The sequence below is a fragment of the Python bivittatus genome, unplaced genomic scaffold, assembly GCF_059951505.1.
Source record: "Python bivittatus isolate LINGU-HERP-01145 unplaced genomic scaffold, Pbiv_v1 ctg000160_np1212, whole genome shotgun sequence".
Lineage (NCBI taxonomy): Eukaryota > Metazoa > Chordata > Lepidosauria > Squamata > Pythonidae > Python > Python bivittatus.
This window is the reverse complement of record NW_028277076.1, coordinates 2133542-2156844: the sequence shown is the minus strand read 5'-3', so window position 1 is coordinate 2156844 and position 23303 is coordinate 2133542. Positions and strand designations below refer to the sequence as shown.

Genomic DNA, 23303 nt, shown 5'->3' with positions numbered 1-23303 from the left:
AACCTACATCTCAAAGTTCCCCCATCCATCATATGGGGGGAAAATGTTAAAATTGGATATCTGATATTCATGGAAAGGCTTGCTTATATGCCAGTGATACGAAACCATTTCACCTAAACGCTGCCAGGAGCCAATGTGATCTTGCATTGCTCAGCAAATCTCCAATTTTAGCCCAGCTTGGTAATGGTTTACAACTCACACTGCACAGCCCGCTTGCAGGGCACTGGAAATAGCTGTGGGAAGGCTGCATTGTAAGAGGGGTTAGTCAGCACTCTTAGAGGCTTGACTTACCAATGTCTCATTTGAGGAAAAGGCCAAAAAGGAGGAGGAGGAGGAGGAGGAGGAGGAAAAAGAGAATTGCATTCACATACAAAGCCGAAACACATTAGAAAGATTTCTTTGCACCGCTTTCCCCCAACTGACACTCAGCTTGGACTACAATCCGCACCCCCCAATTCCTGTGATTTCCTCCAATTCTTGTCCAATCCTTGTAGCTGGGAGGAGGTGATTCAATGCACCGTCTGACAGATCTGGCACTACCCCATGGGGAAGGCACAGAAACCCTAAGGTTTTAACCAAGGCTACCTCACTATCCACCCACCAGTTCAAACCTGCTGTGCTATCGAAGCCCAGCTCCACAGCTAATGCGGTTATGCGGCTGCCAGTTGCCCATAGAGTTAGTCCAACGGAACAGAATACTAAAACAACCACCTCAATATGGAAGCTGTTACAAAAGATATGTCATGGAATCCAAATGTGTTGACTTAGTGATGAGAATGATAAAGTCCTTCAAGATCATTCAACCGATACTAATGCTATGAACTCATCTGGCTGTACCAGAAGCCTGAACGTGAGGCAAGGAGCAAAGCTGCAACAGATGTTGTATTTATTTTGTTTACAAATTCCTGTCCTTCAGTAAGGTGGCTTAGAAAAAATTAAAGCTGCAATGGATGGAGGAGGAGGAGGAGGAGGAGGAGGAGGAGGAGGAGGAGGAGGCGGAGGAGGAGGATGAGGAGGAGAAGAAGAAGAAGAAGAAGAAGAAGAAGAAGAAGAAGAAGAAATAGAAGAAGAAGAAGAAGAAGAAGAAGAAGAAGAAGAAGAAGAAGAAGAAGAAGAAGAAGAAGAAGAAGAAGAAGAAGAAGAAAGAGGAGACAGCAGATCCTATCCTTTTAATACTCAACTGATAAGCAACAGAATATGGGGAAGCCCTACCACTGAAGGCAACATGCAGAACAAAGCTATATTGTCTCATGTAAATTACACTGGACCGTTCTAGATAATCCACTTGAGCTCAGCTGTGTCGGGAAATTGGCTAAAAAGAGTAAAGTCACAAGCAGAACAAGATTGGCACAAGAGGGTCTCCTCATTCCAGAGCACAACCCTACACATCACTCCACAGTTCGAGATGTGGCAGGAAAAAATTCCCATCCGCTGGATTTATGGCATGACCTACCAGTTCTGGCATGGCTGAGCTTGGCAGTCTAGCACTACACATCACCATTGCACATTGGGATGCCCTGCAAGGAGACGTTAATCCAGACAAGGGAGTCTGCATCTTTCTTGGTACCTGCATGCTTGAAGGTCACGAGGAGGAAATTCTGGTGTAGGGAAACAGGGAGAAAGAGAACCCCAGACATGTGAAAAGAAGGGGTTGAGCAGACAGAAACGTGTGCCCATGGCTAATTTTTCTTTTGGCCACCTGAACACATCTATTGGCTGAGTTGCCAGTGGTGGACACAGAATTTTCCTAAGTGTTCAAACTGAGGAGGAGGAGAAAGTGCATCAGAGCTAGAATGTTGATCATGGTTGCATCAGCTGAATGAAAGAAATGAGAGGCTGGCTTGGTAGAGAAGAAACACAAATGGGGTGAGAGACAGAAGGGGCCCAGGGCTGGTGATGGATGAATGAGGCCAAGAGGGGAAGGGGGAAGGCACGGGAGCAAAGCAAGGGTGGGATGGGTGCCAAGAAACTGAACGGATTGACAGAATGAATTAGAACCGCTATTAGATTCTTGGGTTGGAAGCCTACAACTCAAGAGTCATTTCTTCTTCAGTTAAATCTCTTCTTGCCATACGGACAACTGTCATTTGAAGTAGGGATATAGAACATCCTTCTTCTGGCAATGAGGAACAGCACTTTTTTGCTTACCTTCAAAGATCTGGACAATCCACTTGAGAACATCTTCCCAGAGAAACTAGGTACCCAAAGCAAGTGCCCCCCTCCCACAAAGAGGCTGAAGGGTTCCTGCCAAGCATTCAGTTGTTTGAGCTTGATTCAATGCATTATTTAATTCAGTCAAGTTTGCTTCACTATGCTTTGTGGAACAAGCCATCGTTGCCTGGGTTCATGTCCCTTGCAAAGCCACCAGTTGTGATTTATAACCCTCAGTGGATGGGCACAGACAATACATACTAACCAAATAAACCATATTATGACTTAGCATGATATGTAAGCCAGAGTCTGGTTTGAAGTACCTAGGAAAATGTTCAAAGTTCCTCTAGATGTTTAAGAGAAGATAACAGAGAATTTCTCCTAGATTTATTACCTTCTGATCCAACTTATTTATTCAGGAGGTGGGGTTGAAGAAGGAATTTGTGATTACTTTTAGGTGGGAGCATAATTTGACTGCATTTTCTAAACCACTGCAGTCTTCCAGAAGTTGCTAAACTACAATATGCAGCAGCCAAAGAGGAAGTATACTGGGACTGTCAGCAACATCTGGAGGGTCAAAGGCTGAACAGCGAAGTCACTTTTGATTTCATTCACGTTTTTTTTTCCTTCCCAAAAGGTCTCCTTCCTTGCTCTGCTAACTCTTGCTTTCAAAATGAACCAGCACCACAGAGAACGGGCCATATCCACCTTGATCAAAGCAAGATGGGCAAGCTGAAATAGAACATGCAAGATTGAGAAAGACACATTCTTCCGAAATGCCTGCCGCAGAGCATGGAGGCAATTCCAGAGCTCTTAGTCAGCCAGCGAACAATTCATTATCAGCATTTCCACTCTGAAAACACACTTGTCTGGCTGAATAAATGTTAGGCAGTTAAGTTTCTCAAGAAGTCATCCCGCTCTCCTTCCAACAAAGTGCTACAGAGAGAAAAAGAGATTCTTCCTGATTAGTCATCCCAGAGGTCAAAGAAGCTGACTCCAGTGGAGCACTAATCTTTTCTTCCCCACTGAGCTCCCTTCATACCCTGGAGGTCAAAACTATGGGAAGGCTGGCTAGCCCACACTCGGCTGTGGAGATGTTCCACAGACTGTGGAGAAATCAGCATCATTCATGTCCAAAGCCCCGTTCATGACTCATACAGAAAGGGTCATGTCCTAGTCCTTCAGATTCAGGCATTTCCCTGCAGTTCCAGCTTGCATCAGGAGCCAAACCAACCTTCACAAAGCAATGGAGCTAGTCTCAGAACTGACTCAGTTATTTTACTTTGGGTTGGAGGAATCCCCCAAGCTATCTAGGTTTTTCAGAAGGCTAGTATTTGGCTTTCCAGAGGGAGGAGTAGGGGCTAAAAGAGAACAACAGGGAAGAGTTATAAGAAGATAAAATGGTTTGCATGACATCTCGAAAGGTTGTCACCCACATTACCAGATGGCTTAGATCAGCCTTCCTCATCCTGGTGCCATTCAGTTGGGTTGAGACTACAAAACCCCATAATTCACAGCCAACTACACACTTGGACAAACAATAATTGAAAGAAAATTTACTTACCGGAGGACCTGGATCTCCTTTCCATCCTGGAAGACCCATAACAAATGGGAATAGGGTGGGCCCCATAGGGTTAAAGTCCTGATAGCCATCTGTAGCAGCCAGAGTGATTAAATTTGAGTTTTGTCCATCTGTTTGATAAACAGGATAAGCATCTCCAAGCACTGGTTTGGTATACAAGACAGCAGCAATGGTAGGACTGGATTTCTTCACTGCTGGCAGGTTCATTACCTCCTTTGGTGCAGGGCCACTGGTGACCTTTTCCAGCTTGTGCTTTGTGGTGACTGGAGAATGACTACCTGATGAGTTGCCCCTGTTCTTCATCATTGGCTTTGTGGTACTTGGTAACTGAGAGGACCTGATGGCTGGTCCTTGGCTAATTGGCTTTCTGGATGCTTTCCGAATCTCTTGCTTATCAGGAATCATGCCAAAGTTCACAGTTGAGTTTGGGAAGGCAAGAACGTTTGGGCGGGATGATAAAAGAGGTTTCTCCACACTGGAAGTGGAGTGAGACCCACCTAGAACTGCGGTGGTAGTCCGGTGAGCTGTTCTGGAAGTCGGATGTGCCACTGTGGCCGTCTGCTGGAGAATACTGGTGTGTTGCTGTGCTTCTGTTCGAGAGGGAGACAATGTCACGACGGTCCTCATCTTTACGGTTGGGGTTGCAGATGGTGCCTTAGGAGTTCTAACAGTGGTGGGTGCTGCCTGCAACCTCCTGTCCCTCTGAGAAGTGGTGGTCTTGAAGAGCGTCGATGGAGGATGCATAGTGGTCAGGTTCATCAAGCCCATCACTGAAAGTTCCAACTGCTTTGGAGTCATTTCAGAAGCTCTTGGATCTTTGGACAGCAATGGAGAAAAGGGCAGGATGCTTGGCTGAAAGGTATCCACTTGTCTGCATTGTTTTTTCAGATACTTACAGTAATCATGAGCTGCCTTGGTGGAAAGATAAATATCAAACTGGCACAGGGCGCCTTCAAACTGGACTGAGTGCTGATTGAGCTTTCCCAAGAGGAAAGACCCGGCCGGATCCAACGTCTTATCTTTTTTATAATACAAATCTGCATGTACCCTTTCTTTCCCGCAAGCGGTAATCAAGGAGACTGTTTTGCTTCGGATATCAATAGCAAGATTATGCCATTGCCCGTCATGAACATTGTAATCAAAATATACAGAGCGCTTGTGACCTACGTAGACGACAACCTTATTAGGAAGAAACTGAACACCCAGTTGTAATTTCTTCCTTTTACTCTTTATAGTGAATAAAAAGGCGCTGTTGACACGATGGGAGCACAGGCTTAACACGATAGTCATGTCTGGGCCAATGGGCATGGGAATAACTGAGCTGAGGGGCACCTTGACACGTGCCTGCTGGGTGAGGATGACTCCAAACTTGAAGGGGACAACTCCCTGAGGAACAGAGTGTGACAAGTCCGAGGTCCTTGGCCCCAGCAGGCCCAGCCTCTGAAGGACATCCACATCTGGAAGAAGGAGGAAAAGATGAGTTATATAAACAGTTGTCCAATTATTAAAAAAAAAAAAAGTTAAGAGTAAGTCAAGCTTCCTTTCCTGTTATCATTCCTTGCAAGAAGTGGCTTAATTTGTTAGTTACTAAAGCAGAACGTTGTTTCCGTCTTTCCAAACAACCCATTCTTTTGACGTGGCACCCCCAAATCATGGCCAAAAGTCATCATTGATCTCTGCCTATTCATAGAGCTGGCCCTAGCCAGAGCACGATTGTGATGAAGTGAATCTAAAATTTAACACTGGGGTACTTTTAAGGAGACTTCCAAAATATTTCAGGACATGCAGCATTCTTCTTCCTGCCCTCTGATACAGTCTCCTGTATTTCTCCCATCATGATGAAAAAAAGAAGCAAGAATGAATGAGAAGAACAGCCAGCTATAAGAGAACTGATGTTTTTCATGTCCTCAGGCCAACAGGAGATCTCTCGTTTTGGCAAGCCTGTTATGATATTACAAATAATAGAAAGGCAATTAAACAAGCAGGACTCTCCCACCCCAATCTCTCCAGCTCAGAAAATAAAAGGAGCAAAGACTTAGAGAAGTCTTAGCAAAGAGAAAGATTACAAACGTTCTTCTCCTTCCAAACATCCCAGTGCCGAGAAAATCACAGACACGTTCCAAGGTCAAAAGAAAAGAGCGTGGAAAGATTTGCTCTATTACTTTCTAGGTTGGACAGAATAACCATTAATAATAATAATTTATTAAATTTATATGCTGCCTGACTCCCAGCAACTCTGGGGTAGAACAGGTAATTATTTAACATTTGAAGTTCCTCCTGCACACGTGGTTCTCTTTTGGGGGGGAATTCTTCTTCCCACCAAGCTCTGCAAGGGTCTTTATAGAAATCAGCCTTGATTTTTTTTCACATTTCTGTTCATTTGGATTCTGCCAGCCAAGAACACCCCCAGCCACCATCTCAAGGGATTGACGTTCATTGATCTCAACATCTGGTTGATAAACATTTAGGATGCTGACATCAGAGGTCAACTGCCATCGATCTCAGAGGAGTTCGATTTCAAAGAGAAGCTCAGCCTGCCAGGCGTTTAGGCTGCAACACCCACTGTCCTTGAACGCTGGCTGTGGCATATGGGAGTTGTAGTCCAACCCTTCTGGAGGACCCTTTGCCCACCTTTGCTTGACCCAGCTATACCAGGAAGGGAGCTGTCTCTATTGTGGCTTCACAACTCTGGATGATCACCCAGCCAGTGTTGGTTGAGAGGGAAACTCAGAACTGTTAATGTTCAATTTCTCCTGCTCTTTTCGAAGATCAACTTTTATTCGCTGCAGGGCCGGACCGATTTTAGAAATGAAGCCTTTCATTGGCTTCAGCCCTCTCCACTTCTATCTGATGATGTCATGTTATCTCTTTTTTTCCTGCATTATGGTTCCCATTCCTGTTTCAGATTTTTCCCTGATAAAACCTGCTGCATGAGCAGAGAAAGGAGACATGAAGAAGGAGAATTAATATCAACTTAGCATGGAGAGTCTGAGCATATGCCACACCAGAAATATTTAAGCATAGAACCATTCCCCTGGGTGTGGGAAAAAAAATTACTGAGGATTTTAGCAAATTGTACTTCTATCCAGTGGAATATTCCTTCCTTCCTTCCTTCCTTCCTTCCTTCCTTCCTTCCTTCCTTCCTTCCTTCCTTCCTTCCTTCCTTCCTTCCTTCCTTCCTTTTCTCAAAGTGAGCATGCAACTCAGCTGGAACATGGTTTGCTTGAGCAATTCCAACAGATGTTCACCTCTCATATGAGCAAGTCGTAAATGGAGCAGCAATGGAGGAAGAGAACATCATATTTAATGGTACAAGTTCTGTTAATCTCTCTGCTTTTTCCTCCTCTCTTAATGCTCTCCTGCAAAGCCCACTAAATGCAGTGTCAGCTTTAATAAACCTTCCCTGTTTTCATTCACACGCAGAAGCGCACTTCTGGGTCATCATTCTTCCCATTCATTGTTTGAAAGTGGGATCCTACACGCTGAAATACCCCCACAGGCTAGTTTTAGATTTTTATTAAATCAAAGGAGATTGATTTAATTGCAAATGCCTTCTCCTTCCTTAAGCAACCCATGCTTGATAGAAAAAAGCCAGCTAGGGTTGAAATAATTACACATCGCACTACATTTGCACTACATATTACACTACAAATGTAACCACATTTCAGGCTAGCCTGGCATATTGCACTAAGCCAAGGCTGATTTGTGATTTATTGAGCAAAGTGGTTTGTCAGTCCCTACACCTGAGTTACAAAGCACAGAACATGTGAAGCCAAAGCACAAATTAGGACCAGCAAGAATTCACTTCAGATCTTTCCTCCAACCTTGGTACTCGTTTGGCCAAGGACTCTTCCCCATCCCAACTGATCTCACCAAATCATTGTCAAACAGAGTTAGGAGGATGACGCTGAATTCCTTGGAGGAAAACCTGGATTAAAAATGACAATCAATAGCCTGAGTTCTGCCAGATGCTGCAACCCAGAGATGGCTAACTGTCAACTGCCCATATGTTACCAACTGACAAAGCCCATCATGCCTCATTTTATGCCCCATTGTACTGGGACCTGTAGTTCTGAAACATCTGTTTTTCTTTCCCACAATGCTTCAGGGAAGCAGCACTTCAGGGCATTGTGGGACATCAAAGTAGTTGTCTAGGCCTGGCATCCACCTGACTGCTGTGGCTTCCAAGTGTGCTATGAGTTCACCACACAAGTTCATGATGTAAGGAAGGGTCTCCCCCACCCCTTCCAACCTGCCCAGAGAAAGAGGCTTCATCTCCAGCAGGTTGGAGAGTCTCAAATATCCTGCATCTTGCTGATGGTAACAGAAATCATCCAAAGCAAACCTTGGGAAAGGGGTTTTGCTATTTTAGGAGAGAGGATGCTGTTGCCAATAAACAGATGTTTAAGCAACATGGCTTTCCAACCAAGCAGCTGTGGCATAGCGTAATGATCCTTTTTGATCATCCTTACAAGGGGAAGGTCTCAGGGTTTAGTTGTCACCAAAGTGACCTCTCCGAGAGTTCATTCACCATAAGTCTAAACAACCAATTACTGCAAATTCCATATATCCAGAGGCAAAAGCCTCTCAGTGTTGAGTTGCTCAAGAATTGCTCAAGCATCTTTTGACAAGGGTAGTGTAGCGGTTTTTTAATTAAAGCTTTGGCCCACTTCGTGCACAACCCTGGCCCACTCATAATGTCCCATCCTGACTCCGTAAGGTTCTTCCAAGGGAAAAATGAGAGGCCACGTTTACTGCCCTGAAGAGTTTGGAAAGCAAGTCAAGATTGACACATAATAAAAATAAGACTTGGGACAGAGGTGGATTTGGACCCAGCCCTTGCTCATGGGCCTCCTTAAGTTAATATACGAAGGATGCAGAAATTCAGAACTTAGCATAAAAAGCTAAGTTATACTCCAGGAGCCTGCAAACTGCTGCAGACTCCACCCAGATTCACATTTGACTCCAATGCTGCCCTCCAGTTGACTGTTTCCAGGGATCCGAAGCCTTTGAAGAACAAGAACTTCCCCTTCTCATCCTTCTCATGAGTTGTTCCAGAGGAAAAACCAGCCAATGAAAGCTGATCACATCATCAGTATGGAGGTTTTTGCTCTGAGTTTTCAACCAGGCCCACGGAATGACCTTTGAAAGACTGCAGAGCCAAATGTTTCTTTGGCACACTACCCACCCTCAAGGGAAATGCCACCGATAGACAAAACCCATTAGGACATTGCTGTTGGCTGAGTGGAGAATCTTGGCACGGCTTGATGGTCAGGGGAATTGAGACCCACAGCCTTCTCCCAAAATGGCACCTTTGGGGTCTGTCCTTGTAGGCTGAGCCATGACTTAGAAAAGAGATGGACAGAATTTGAAAGCCATCCTGATGAGAAAATCATTCAAGCAGAGGGGTCTAGGCATCAGTGCACCCAGAAGTGATGGAAACAATGTAAGATGTTGGCATGCTCTTTTCCCGTGAGCTGTCCAACCCGCATAGACAATGTGAGTACTGGCCAAGGAAACAATTGAGCATTGTGGCAGTGAAAGGAAATCCCTCATCCCTGCTTTAGAGCTGAAATAACCATACAGTCATTAAGCTGGAACTATGGCAAGGCAGAGCCATCAGGGCTGGGATACTGTGAGTCTAGTGTTGATCCAAAGAATCCGAAGTGAATTCATGGATGACAAGCAACCTTCACCACAACCTTCTTTTGTCATCCAAAGATTTCAAAGCAGCACTCTATTTTTTCTCTTACCCCATCTCCAAATCCTGTTTATCACTACCACACCCCAAGTATAGCTCTTCACCCAATCCAATCATGGCTAAGATCTGAGATGCCATCAGGACATCATTTCTGAAGGCCATGGTGCACTTCACGCAAGCCTAAACGTATAGGCAGTTGAGCAGAAAGGCTGGCAAAGTAGAAAGAAAAGGGGGTTTGCTGCAGCCATAGGGCTTCCAAGGTTATCTGTTGGAACCTTTGTAAGATTGGATACCAAGGGTTGTATCTTGGCACCTCAGATGGGACTATATGAATCCCACTTTCTTGGAAACAATAGCAGATGAAGGCCTATGATGAGTGATCCCAAAAGAGGACATAGATAGATTCTCCCTATGTGCAGAAATGTTAATAATGGCTTGATCTAAATCTACAAACAATGTCCTCTACCTTCATGGGTCATAGCTCCATGAAAGAATCTGTTTGCAGGGAGAGATCTTTGGTTGAATTCCTAACAACTTCTGCAGACACAGCTGGAAAACTCTTGCCTGAGGCCGAGAAAAGAAACAGGGCTGCCAGTTCTGACCTAGAGAGGCCAGGATTGTCCGGCTGTGTTTGCTTCTCCAAAAACCATATGCTGGTTCTATTGCTGAAGGTGCCATTAATACTCTAAAGAGTCCTGCAGCTATTCCATCTCTGAGCCCTCCAGTCAGTCTGCTAACCAGAGTTGGTTGAGGGCATGCTACTTCAGAAGTGCCAAAGGACTTTGCAAAGGATGTTCCTGAACTTGTCTAAACAAGTCCTTCACTGGACCTCCCAAGAAAAGGGTTGTGAGTGCACAAGATGCAGACCATCTGGGGGAACCTTCAAAGCCACCATGCTGAACCTTCTAAGGACAGAATTAATGCATGATTTGAGGAAAGGCCTCATTTAATGCCTCTCTGAATGTTTGGCCCACCCTTCCTTTTCTACTGATTAGATTCCTGTCCTATCTTTTTTTCCAGGAGCAAAAGGTCGCTTCCATGGGAATCCCTCTCCATGTTATTCCACAATAAGAGAAAGTCACCAAGTGAGTTCCGATGGTTGAGAATGAACATCAGTTTGGGTCTCTCCATCCCAACCTTTGAACCAATATTGTCTCTACTTTACACCTATAATGACTGATTAACTGCAATCCTTCCTCCAACTTTTCTCTCAGCTCTCCTGTTCTGGATGAACTTTTGGTGAGCAGGATTGAACAACATGGCTTTAAAGATTTGTTTATAGATAGAGATGGGCTATGGGAAGAAGAGGTCATTTGTTGTTTTGTAAGAGAAGGTGATAAGTTACTAAAATTGTTTATACTTGTTGTGATGAAAGGGAAAGTCATTTCTTTATATATTTCTTTTCTTTTTCTTTTTATTCTTTTTTTTTTTAGTTTATATTAGTTTTATCTTTTTAATTGTCATTTTGTTCTGGATTTGGCAGCACTGAGGCCAACAGGTCACCCTTCCCCAGAAGACGTGGGGGTGGAGACACAAAGAGGTGAAAAATTACCTTCAGGATTTCCATGTGTGAATCCAAGGAAGCAAGTCAAACAGAAAACCGTCCAGAGAAGAGGGAATCCCCTAAAAGGAAAAAAAGAAAGGAGAAGCATACTTTTAATTCCTTATTTCCTTTCCAAACAGAATCAGGAGACATAAGCCACCTGCTAAAGAAAAACAGAGAAGTGACAGCCGCAATGTCGTGTTACAGCATGAAATGGTGTGGTGGAGGGTTTCAACCAACCCGTTGGACCTTTTTAAAGGAAGTTCTATTTGATCCCTTTTCTTCCACCACCACTTTTCTGTTCTCTTCCCCCCAAAACAAAAAATCATTCTGCACCCAATTCAAAACACAGAAGCTCCAGTCAGCTGTTCTGTGATCCTCATCCCTCTTTTTAGAGACTTCTACAAACTTTGAGGGTTGTTCCCCACCCCTGTCCATGCTCCAAGAGTTCTGGAAGTGTCCTGGCCTGAAGGCACCACACTGGGGAAATGCTTCTGACCCTTCAGTTCGCATCTCCCAAAGGACCCCAGAACACCTTCTCCTTTCCCTGGGAGATGATCACAATTCGAAATGGACCATTTTCCCATTTCCCTCCAGACTAACATGGGTTTCAGCCCAAGCTAAGTTCCGCAGAACTGAAAGGCAGGGCCATTCATGACGGAGGCGGGAAACAGGATCCAACTGGCACTAGATTTTCCAAGTGTAGCCTTTGTAAGCAGCCAAGAAGTGTATGAAACTTTTTAAAAAGGGAGCAAAGCCAAAAGTATTGGTGGCCAAAATACACGCGCGCGCACACACACACACACACACACAGAGAGAGAAAAAGCATCCCTTTTTCATGGAAAAAGCAGATGCAGCTTTCCAAGTCTGCAGCTGGTGGTATTAAGGGTTATTCCTCCACTTTCAGAAATGCCAGATCACTCTCTGCGCAGCATCCTCTCCATGGCAACCATAAACCAGTTGCTTTCTCGCGGCTTAACCTACCTCACAGAGATGGTGTGTGCAGAAAATAGGGGAGGGGGAAGAGAAGCGTCATGCTGATTGCAAAGAAGTTGGGAAATTACATAATAAATATATGAATAAAGGCAGGAGAGGCAGATGTTGGGGCACGTTCTCACTCTGGATCTCCTGCATCCAGCCATGGTTGGACTTAATGATCTTTAAGGGGCCCCCCAGGTTTTCCAAGCAGCAGAACTGGGAGACCCAAGCTGTGCTGAACATCTTAGAAGGTGGGGAAAGGGTGACACTGCCGCCTCTCAGTACAGACAGGAAACAAAAGAAACCTGCTATAAATTGGAGAATTTAGCCCTCCTTCTATACCCGAAGAAGCATTTTATCACCAACAGTCCTGACTGGAAGACTGCTTAAAAATTGGACGGCATATACTGGTTTATTTAAGCAACCACCCACTTTTTTCTCTTATGAAGCAACTGGCTTAAATGTCAATTATTTGATTACAAAACATGACACAGAGCTAGGTGTAAGTTAAGGGGCAATTAGGATAGGACAGCTGTTGAGAGTATCCACCCCCTCTCTCTTCTGTTTTACGTTTTACAAAATTAGAAACTAAGTAGGGATTGCATGACTCCCTGCAAAAATAAACATTCGCCCAGAGAGTTTAGAGGATAAAATCCCATATGGGCACCTTTCTTATGAAACTGGGTTGAGCGTCTGACTCTGGGGAAGATGAAGATTGGGTGAGGGTTTACAAATGAGAGAAGAGGCCAGAAGCTGGAGGCCAACTGATGTTAGAGACACACTTAAGAGATAAGATAAATCTAACCTCCCAGGAACCATCTAGGAAGGAAGGAAGGAAGGAAGGAAGGAAGGAAGGAAGGAAGGAAGGAAGGAAGGAAGGAAGGAAGGAAGGAAGGAAGGAAGGAAGGAAGGAAGGAAGGAAGGAAAAAACTGGTGGCAAAACTCTCTGCCGCTGTTCCATATTGATCTAGGTTCAGTTTCCACTGAGATGGTAACCCTTTGACTTGTTTAGAAATAACAGGGAGAAAAAAGGCAGTTTTCAGTGTCCTTTTGAACAAAGCAAAGATCTGTTTATGGAGAAATGAAGCAAACGGACAGACAGAAAGTCACAGATAAACACGCAGAGATGTCTGCAGAATAATCCACCTGCAGATAATTAAAAGGCAGGTGATGCCTGCACCCACACCTGAGCTCCTGCTTCAGGTGAGATCAGACAATTTGTCTTTCCGTCTCCTTGCTCAGGCTGCAAGGAAGACCGTTAGTAGGCATTGGCTGAATCATTCTTGCTGTCCAGGATCTCGGCGAAGGGCCAGCACTGGTGGAACTGGCCAGCGGGCCGAGCCCAAGGAGCCTTCCATCCCTTAAGGCCCATCCAGGTCCACTACTCTCTGACGCCAAGCAAGTGTCTCTCCAGACGTGGCAACCTAACAGCTGCTGGCCACTTCGATTCTCCTCGACCTCAGCCAGCGGGGCTATTGACAAGGGAGCTTTCCAGGTCCCCAAGAGGCTGGGCTGCCCTGCTTGAAAGACCGTCCAGTCCCAGACCAGTTTAAAGCTCAAGAGCTCTGCCAAGGAGGACAGCTCTGGAAGTTGGATGGCAGCCAGACCACCAGGGTGCGTAGAGGGGTGTCCCAATTTCACGCGGTTTGCTCTTCTCCCTGGCCAAGTCTTGGAGGACCACCCTACTCACTTGTCAACATCTTTCAGCCAGGAGGGACCCAGGACAGACCACTGGCAAAAGGAAAGCAAGGTTGCCCAGAGATCCGGTCCCTCCAAACAGAATGAGATGGACAGTTGGGGAGGGGCGGCTTCAGTCTTGGCACACCTAAGGCCCTCCCCTTTCCACATGCATACCCATTTCCAGCCCTCTTCACAGGTCCATCCTATCTAACAGAAGGCATGGCTGGGAGTGGGCCGGCCGGCCTCCTCGTCTCCCCCACGAGCCAGACTCCCATCAAGGGAGCATCTGCAAAGTGTGATCATCTCTGACAGCCGTAGGGCACGCCAACCCGCTTAACCCTTCGCCGCCGGCTCCGGGGGAGGAGTGGGGCAGAGCCAGAGGGAAGGAGGAAGAGAGAGGGAACTGGAGAGACAATGTGTTTTTCCTCTTTTTCTTTCTCTGGCTCATTAAACGCCCTCCCTCCCACACACGCTTGATCCTTCCATCTCCCAACAGGGACAAGAAATGAATGAGTAGAAAAGAAATGAATGAATTTATTCCGAGCTCCTTTTGGGGTTTGATCGTTTTCACGCACGGCATTCATTGCGAGCCGCCCAGAGTCGCATGGGCGGGCGGGTGGGGGGGCGGCCGCATGCATCAATTTTATAAATAAATGAACTTGATGGATGCCCGTGCTCCAGTCTCAGCCCCTTCCTCACAGCTCCCCCACCCCACCCCCTTGCCAAAGAGGGTGCAGTTTCTGCCCATTATATTCAGGTCATCTTTAAAGACAGCCCTCTTGCATCTTCGTGGAGGGGGGAGCGAGAGAGAGAAGAATTCCCCTTCTTTTCTGAAAATAAAACTCACTTTCTTCCGCCCCAAACTTTCTCCTTCTCCTCCCTCCCCGCCCCCTTGCCTGGAACATGCCTTTCCCTTTCTTCCCACCCCCGGAGCGAAGTTGGGCTCCTTCCAGGCCTGCTCCCACATCTGGATTGCGCCCCCTGCCCGCGCCCCCAGCCCCCCCCCGGACCCGGAGGAGGGGCCCCGGGAGCTCGCACTCCCTCGCTGGCTTACCCCCTTAGCGCGGCGGCTTTGAGTCTTGCAACCGGCCCTAATACCAGCGTCATCCCGTTCTCAGTGCATGGCTCTTTCGCGGCAAAGCCTTAGAAAGCTGGCTCGGGGGTGCATCTTCCGCTCCAGCCGCCCCCCGAGCGGTTCAACGCCGCAGCCCGGTCGGAAAGCTCGCTCTTCGGCTCACCCCGCGCTTTGCTCTCGCCTCCGGAGTCCTGGCACGGCCGGCAGAAGGTCTTCGACTCCCATTTAAGTCTCCGCTCGCGGATGCCTTGGGGGGCAGCAGAGGGGGGGGGAGAAAAAGCAAGTCGGGCAGCCGGGTGGCTCCATGCTCGCCCACCCACCCCAGGCGATCGCCGCCTCCTCTGCCCTCCTGGGTTATCAGAGCCTGGAAGCGCGGCTCGCTCTCTTGATAAAATTCTTCTTTGCAAAAGAGAAAAAAAGGTCTCGGCTAGGAAAAACCAACCCGGACCTAACCTCCCGTTCGCTGCAGACTTTGCCCACGTTTTTGGCTGCGGGGATCCAGAAGGTGGTGCCCCTTTACAAACGCTGCCCTACCGATGCGGCTCTTCCGCCACAAGAAAAACCGCCTCTGGAATCGCTGGGGGAAGAGGGGAGGAAAGGAAAGGAAAGGGGAGAGAAGGAGAAGAAACGGAGAAAAGGGATTAAAAAAAAAAAAAGCACTTTTCGGAGCGCCCTGCGGCCGACGCTGCGTTTTTGCTGCTCTCTGGTGGACGTTGTTGGGAAGCTGAAAATCAAAGCAAAGGTTTTCCCTTTCTTGCTGGGGGGGGGGGGGGTGGAAAAGGGGCAGGAGATTAAACCCTTTGCAAGATCCAAAGCTGCAGCGCTCAGCGAGCAAGTGGGCTTGAACCGAATCAAATCATCCTTCTGGCTCCCCGAGGGATCAGTCTGGACGGTCCCCGCTGGGTTCAGTTAGCTAGCGATTCTTTTCTGCCATCCGTTAAAAAAGAGGGTGTGATGATGTGCTGGGTTTTAAGAGGCCGTAAGTCTCTGGGGTCACCCAACACCCTCAACCCAACGGGAGTTGGGTTGGCTTTAAGGGGAGTCCTTGGGTTCATTCAGCCGGGTTGGGGTGGCTTTGCTGCAGCAGACCAACCTGACCGGGCCGCTTAAAAAATGGGGTTAGCGAAGAGAAACCAAGGTGGCGATCCTTAATGCCACCTTGCCTGAGAACTAGTCTCATGGGACGATCAGATGCCCTCCTGGGCAAGGAAGAGAAGTTTAGTTAATTGAAAAGTTATTTCCCACTTCATCTGCAGCCGTAACTGAAAAAGAAAGGGTCTGAAGAGGACTTTTTAGAAATTCTTAAATGCTGCTAGTCCCTATGAGAATTCACAACGTAATCCCAGGGCACGCTTAAGCCAATTTAACGTTTAATGCCAATATAAACACTCCGTTTCCATCTTTCCGCCACAGACTTTTCCCCCCCGGAATGGCAGTCGCTAAATGATCAGGTAGAGGACCAAGTTTTCCAAACTGCAGATTTCTTTTCCAATTGCTAGGAAAAAGACTTAAATTGTGGTATTAAGCAATGACTTGGTCACCCTCTCCCTACAACAAAGACATTGGAAAGGAATTCTGCCCGGCTTTTTCCCAGCTAAGGGACAGGTAGATGGCTTTCCTTTCTCAAATTTGATTTATAAATAAAGCAGGATAGTAAAACACAATGGTTATCCTGACTGGATGTTTTAAGCCCTGCAATGCCTCTATCCAAAGTGATTTACTAATTCAACCAAACCAGGACTCCCCACCCTCCACCCATAAAGGACAACTCTTCCTCCCCCATTACAAAACATTCCCTGCCCTATAGATCCTAAAAAATATATTATTTCCCACCTCTCCCAGGTCCCTGTAGAGGCGACCACTCCTGTCCTTTAAAAAAAGCTAACCCCCAAAAATCAGAAGTTTGAAAAGAGCAGAAGTTTGCTTGTAACGAACACAACCTTACAGTTTACAGTTCACGTTTAAAGCCCCTATATTCACCCTAGCAAAATTTAGAATGGATTTCAATTAACCTGCCAAGGAGCTTTCATACCGTTGGAGTCTCTCTTTAAGTCCTTAAGCATCGCTCCTCCTTAAACCAACACCGAAAGAGAGATTTTTGATCATGGCTATACTTACACTACATCCAGGTAAAACGAGGAAGGAGTCATTTCTCTGAAAAAAAGACTTAAAGAAAAAAAAAGTAGAGAAAAATCTCTTGTAGTCTTCCTTCTTGGGAGATTGGGGAGGGGTCTTTTTTCTTTCTTTCTTTTTTTCAATTCCTGAGCTAAAAAGCCTTGAAAAACGCAAAGGTTTGCTCTGTTGTCAGACAGCCCAGACCATCTCAAAGGGGAAAAAGTGGTGCTAAGTCCCCTGCTTGGGTAAGTACAGGTGTCTTCTCCGCACAATTCAGGGATGCTGAAAAAACGCAGAGGCAAAGAACTGATGAAGGAAGAGGGTGGATCTGTGCTGCAGAAAGATGTTTCTTCTCTGGCGCCTCCTGTTGCTTTTAAATAGCTGCAAGGACTTTGCTTCCTTAAAAAAAAAACTCATGGAACCAGGTGTCTGGTTTCTGTGAGCTTTCCAAGCTAATGAATATGAAGCCTGCTTCCTGGAGGGATTCCTGTAAGCCTGGAGCTCAGCCTCCTCTGAAAACTGCAGGCGGTGCAAGGAAGCCAGGCAGCTTTTGCCTTGCTAAGGTGCAAATGCCCACCATGAAAAGAAGGGAGGTGCAGAAGGGGGGCAAGGAACGTATGATCATCCTGCACGAGGCTGGCATCAGACAAGGAACGACTGAAGGAGCTTTGGAGGTCACCCAACCCAGTGCTTTGCTCAAAAGAGAATTTCATCTCTGCGGGATGGGCCACCAAACTTCTTCATCTCCTCGATGAAGGAGAGGTAGCCATTTCCCCATGTAGTCTGATTCCTTGCATTTCCCATTTTTCCACTCTTTTCACTGATTGCTAGACAGACAGACTTGCGTGGACGACACTGATAATTTATTATGGAATTTCCCAAATTCTATGCAGTCAAGTCAAAGCGAACAACTGACTCACTGCTCTGGTCCACACATACCCTAAGCTGTAGCTTGTTTAACCGTAGCTTACCCAAGAAGCCACAATTGTTGGGTAGACACAAACAGGCATACGTCATGGCTTAAAAACCAAGAATGGCTGGGTCCCTATGTTAGGTGTCATTTAGGCTTAATGCAGTAGGAACAGTAAGAGGATTCGCTGTGGTCCCAATTTGACTTTCTGTTCCCTTGTAAAATAAGCTTTGGGGGGTTGTGAATTCTGCAGGCAGGAATTCAAAACGGTTCTGGAGTGGCTTGAACATTGATAGTTGTCTTTCTACAGGTGAACAGGCAGGAAAGCATCATTAAATTGTTCTTTGCTGCTGCAGAAAAAAAGCTGGACCGATTCATTTTTTCCAAAGCTCACCCATATATTTTTTTTCTTGTTTTAATATGAAATGTTATTCAACCGTCTCTTGTTACAAGCAGAAGAAACTCACTCCCTTTTCCTCTCTCTTGCACAGAATGTCAGTTTGCATTCCTGATCATTTTTACTATCCTTTTAGAAGTGGCACGTGAACTTCGCCACATATTTGATGCCCGTGATGATGCCCAGCTCCGTGGCCAGATCTTCCCTTTCTAAGGAAACAAAATGAAATTCTATAGTCTGAACTGACGAGCAGGTTTTTCTCTCGTGCGTTCATTTTTCTAACACACACACACCTGCCCCCAAACACTTCTGAAATCAGCTGGACAAGCTGGCATCTCTAGCATTTGCTGGAAAATCTCTCTGAGCTCATAAACATACCTCAGAAATAGCGTCCACAAATTACAGGTCAACACTAAAAGCAGTCATCTAAGTTGACCGCAAAGGTACAGTATACGTTCTTGAGAAATGGCTCCTGGAATGAATGAAATTCAGAAATGATCTCCAGCAAGGAAGAGCCCTCCATCAAAACATAGCTTTGCAGTTTTCCTTTTTTTCCTAACTGAAAAACAGAATTGTGTAGCTCAGAGATTTGTATCAGGCACCAGATGTTACTGAACTACAATTCCAGCAGACCTGAGCTGTGGGAATTTGGGGGATGTAGTTCTTCAAGGTAACTGGTTCTAAGCTAACAGCCTTTGACAACTGATCATTTGAATGCCATTGATTAATTGCTATCATGGTGTATTTCCATATGCTTTTAGATGAAGGAAAGAATTCAGCGGGGACGTGTCCAGGCATTGCATGAGGAAGAAGAGGAATTGGAGGATCTAGAAATTCAGATCTGAATCAGTTACATTGCATAAGAGATGAGACTTACCTGCTCAAGGTGCAATTAGCTTAGAATGAAGCACCAGGAGAACTCCTCTCCTTTAATGTAAGTATGCCACCTGGAAAAAATGTCATCACAGGTCATCTTAAAAAAAAAAAAAAGGTAAACCTGGAAGATGTCCAGAAAGCTGGACAATGATGGACATCCTGAAATATGACACTATTGGGGAAATTCGGGCCAAGTGCCTCATTCAGACTCTCAGATGAACTGAAGCAACCACAAGATTTGGAATTAAGGACGATTTGTGGCATTGAATCAGACCACAGAGGGTGGCATATTCTCCAGTCAAAAGCATTCTTTGATGACCTCTTACTTCCACCCCAGCGTGGGCAAGTAGTGAACATTCATTGCCTGGTTCTCAAGACCCTGGTATTTTCTGTTCTAAAGAATAGAAGCAAACAGAGAAGGTAAGTTTCTGAGTTGACAAAACCCATCTAAAGAAAAGAGATCACAGTGGTGGAGAAAGGATGAGGAAGAGAAGACCCTGTTTATTAGCATGGGATTCTTCATAGGTGCATCAGTCAAATTTCTTGTGGGGAAAAGGGGAGAGATTTTTTTAAAAATTAGGGCCATCTAAAGAGGAATTTGGAGGTTCTATTAAAATACCTGGAAAGGAGAGGGTGAATAGAGAGGATTCTTTTTTCCCTCTCTCAGTGTTAGAACTTGGATCACCACAGATCAGAAGCTGCCTTAGATTCTGTCCCAGCTCAAAAAAGGAGGAATCCACCATTCCTCAAATTGACATAACTTTGGGAGATGCTGTCTGCAGACGCGTTTTTGGGAATCCTCCCTCACATTCTTCTAGGAAAAGCTGTAGCCAGACAAATAGTGAGGGATGTATTTCTCCAGCAATCCAAATACCACTTTTCTCTTTTTCAGGTTCTTGAGACAACCAGTTTCTGGAATCCCTCAAGACAAGGATTGACTTTCATAAAACTGGACACACAAACATCTAGAAGATGCATGATGTGCCCCCAAATCATGAAACCCACTTTGCTCATCTTGACATCATGATTCTGGAGGATAGAAGTACCTTTTAATGTTCAAGATATAAACGAGTGTCCTTTCTTTCCCCTGAAATTCCAGATTTGGGATGGGCTGTGAGATTGGTCATGGATTCCTTCTTAATAGAGGCAAGAAATATCTCCACTTCGCTGCCGGTGCCATGTTCAGAAATGGAACAACTCCAAGTGCACATATCGTCCCATTCGATGATCCCCAGATTAGTTGCGAACAAGAAAGCCAGGGAGATCAAAGTGGAATTAGTTTGCTTCTGTCCCCACTGCCATTCCCCATCCTCAGCACCCCTGAAACATTTCAATGGGCTTTTGAGAAATTACACAGCCCATTTTGGGCTGGGCCAGTGGTGACATGTTTAAATCCTTGCCACTGTTTGATGTCAAATGTTTTGCATTCTTTCCCAGAACACTTGAGGCCTTTGTTCCTTGACCACCAAAGTGAAGAGACACCACCGAAGACAAAGTTGCTTTCGGGGTCTCAAACGATGCTTCCCTTTCACCGGAGTGGATAACACCCGTCCCTTGGGGAAGTCCATTTTGGCTGGGCCTTCTTCCTCTCCTCCATCTTCTGCCATCATTAATTAGAAGAGCCAGCCCCAATTAAAGAATTCTGCATGGATGAATCACAGGAGTTGTTCCACAGATTAATAGATTACAGCCACAGAGATGGGTAAAACGTCAGGCGGGGAAAACCCAGGAGGATACTCTACTGCCTAGAAAACATTGCCATAAATGAAATGGACTCCAGTATTGTTTTATTCCTTCACTTTAATAGCTTCTTGGGGGGTAATTCACATACCCCAGATCCTTCTCTTACAAGATCAGATGAGAACTGAAATTGAAATCCAGTCATTCCATCCTTCTGGAAAAGGTCTTATAAGAAGCATTTTTTATGCACAAGAGAATGCCTTTTCTTCTAATGGTTGCTTCCCTGTTGCCTACTTAGAAGAGATCCAATGTGGTGTAGTAATTAAGGTGTTGGACGAAGCTAAAATCTGCCCTCAATCATGGAAACCCACTTTGGGCCAGTCATTCATCCTCAGCTCCAATACACCTTACAGGGTGGTGGTTGTTGTGGGGAGAAAAGGAAGAGAGGTAAACTGCTTTGAGCTCCTAGAAAAAAGGTAAAATATGTATCTAACAAGATTTAGATTGTTAGACAAACTCTAACCAATAAAGGAGATGAATCCGTATGCTTCCAGAAAGCAGTTAGTCAGGGTTATTTTGAGCAACCCATAAATCAGGATCTCTACAGGGAAGGGGTAGTTTGTTCAGAACTGAGAAGTTGGTAAAAGTTTTGAAAGAGAAGCAAGAAGATCAAAGTGCTGTTCTGGGCCCCAGGGTTGGTTGAATGCCATCAGGAAGGACAGTTTTTGTCAGCCTAACCTTCCTGACAGGGCTACTAGAAGGATAAACTAGGAAGATGCATTGAGTAACTTCCTCAATGCTCCTTGGGCAAAGGTTGGAACAAGAAAATCAATGCAGTGTTTTTAAAAAGTCCATTTCAGTTTAGGATAAAATAGATTTTTCTGGAGGGGGAAAAAAAAGGTCTACTCAAAATAGTCAGCTCTATAAATCTTCCCCAATCTGGAGTTTTTGCTTCGGTTAAAAAAAAAAAGCCCAAACTTGGCATCCATTAAAGTGTCAACCTTTTGATTCATGTCATCAGTAAGAGTCGTCATCAAGATAACAGAAGCCATTAAAAAAAATCATTGCAGAACTTAGCATGGAGCCAAGATTTGCCTGTATACATTTTTATTTCATTCTGTGACTGGGAGAGAATGCCGACGCAGATAAGAGCCACTCAATGGGGGGGAAACTCAGAGCAGATGAAAAAGCTATATGCCATGTCTTGGGTGCCAATGGCAACTTATAGAGCTCATTGCTGCCTCGTGTGGCGCACCAGTGGAATTGCAAGGAGAACTTTCCCATGTTGCTGCTGCCCCCTGGAGTGAGCGCATGGGATTGCAAGGGGGAAATGTTCATGTTCATCTTAAAGAAGACCCAGGGAAAGGACTGGGGAGGCATTGCTGCCTGCTAAGGATTTTTTATTTTATTTTATTTTAAAACATTAACAATTTAAAATTACCAAATCGAGTTTATGCCACTAGTCCACAGCTGTAAGAACTAGAATTTTAGCAGCATTTCAGACCAAGAAAGCAAGTATTCAAGACTACTTAGGCATCTCCGTTCAGATCCCTTTGAAGGGAACAGCAGGGTTCATCGCACAGCTAGTTTTCTTGGAAAACAAAATTAGACTTTTTGTCTGCCTAAGCCGGTGTCTCTTTTACTCGGATTGGCAGCCCTTTCAAAGAGTCAGGAGGAAAAAATTGCATCCATCATTTACTACCGAGTTTTTCTGACTAAGAAAACCATGGGCCTTGCCCCTTCTTGCAAAACGTGGATTCAAACACGCAGAAAATGTCAGCAAAAAATCTGAGTTTTCTCTGTTCCTTGAGCTTGGATCAAGGCGTCCTTCTGCATGTGTCTGCTTTTTCCCTTGATCCTGGATCTACTGGCTGGGGTGAACCAAGTGAATATGGATAAAGAATATGGATCTCCCCCCCCCCTTTTTTTTTCTTGTTAGCAAGGAAACAAAACTCTGTATGTGCTAAATATTGCTCTCATATGATTATTTTAGGAAAGCAAACACTGGGGCTTGGAAAACTGGTGAGGCATTAAACCTTACGAGATCCTCTGCCAATATTCAGCTGCCTTTTAAATGTTTGGAAAATTCCCCAAATGATGGGTAGAATCTGTTTCTCTGGGCGTCTATTCCCTTTTAATCTCCGCTCTGCAGATTGCAAGCACCAACTTCCAGTCCTAGAGACTGTCTTTCTGTAGACCGCCAATGAACAAAATAATAATGAGTTTATTCGCCCTCCTCCTTCGCCATCCTCCACTTAATCCTGGCTTGTTTAATCATGGGAAGTTGGAGGAGTGAGGGAAAAAAGCATTTTGTCGTGCAAATCTTTAGTGATCAGTGTCATTAAAGCAGAAATGTATGAATGAGGTTGCCACTCCAATGGATCACCAATTTATTGATGGATTTTCAAGGTGTTTCCTCTTACAAACTGATTTTTGCCATACAGTAAACACCACCCTCTGGGGACCTAACGTTTGGGGACAGTTGACTAGAAATTACAGCTCACCACGCTTGCAAAGAGCCACAGAAAAACATAATTATAGTTCCGGCCACACCAAACACCCATGGAAGGTTTAGTCTTCGCTTTGCCAGAAATAACGAAGCAAAGTAAAAGGGA

At 45.3% G+C, this 23303-nt stretch overlaps 1 protein-coding gene across 4 annotated transcripts in view; it reads right to left on the bottom strand.

Annotated features, from left to right (window-relative positions):
• COL27A1 (collagen type XXVII alpha 1 chain) overlaps window positions 1-15321 on the bottom strand; it is a 108753-nt gene extending 93432 nt beyond the window's left edge. For 3 of the 4 annotated variants that reach the window (XM_088146929.1, XM_088146931.1, XM_088146932.1), the window contains exons 1-3: window positions 14690-15321; window positions 10987-11057; window positions 3716-5190 (exon numbers count right to left, since the gene is read on the bottom strand). In XM_088146929.1, coding sequence (XP_088003055.1) covers window positions 3716-5190; window positions 10987-11057; window positions 14690-14742 — 1599 coding nt within the window. In that variant the 5' untranslated portion in view covers window positions 14743-15321. The remainder of the gene's footprint in view (window positions 1-3715; window positions 5191-10986; window positions 11058-14689) is intronic. The other variant, XM_088146930.1, reaches the window with a different exon arrangement.
• Window positions 15322-23303: the final 7982 nt, after the last annotated feature.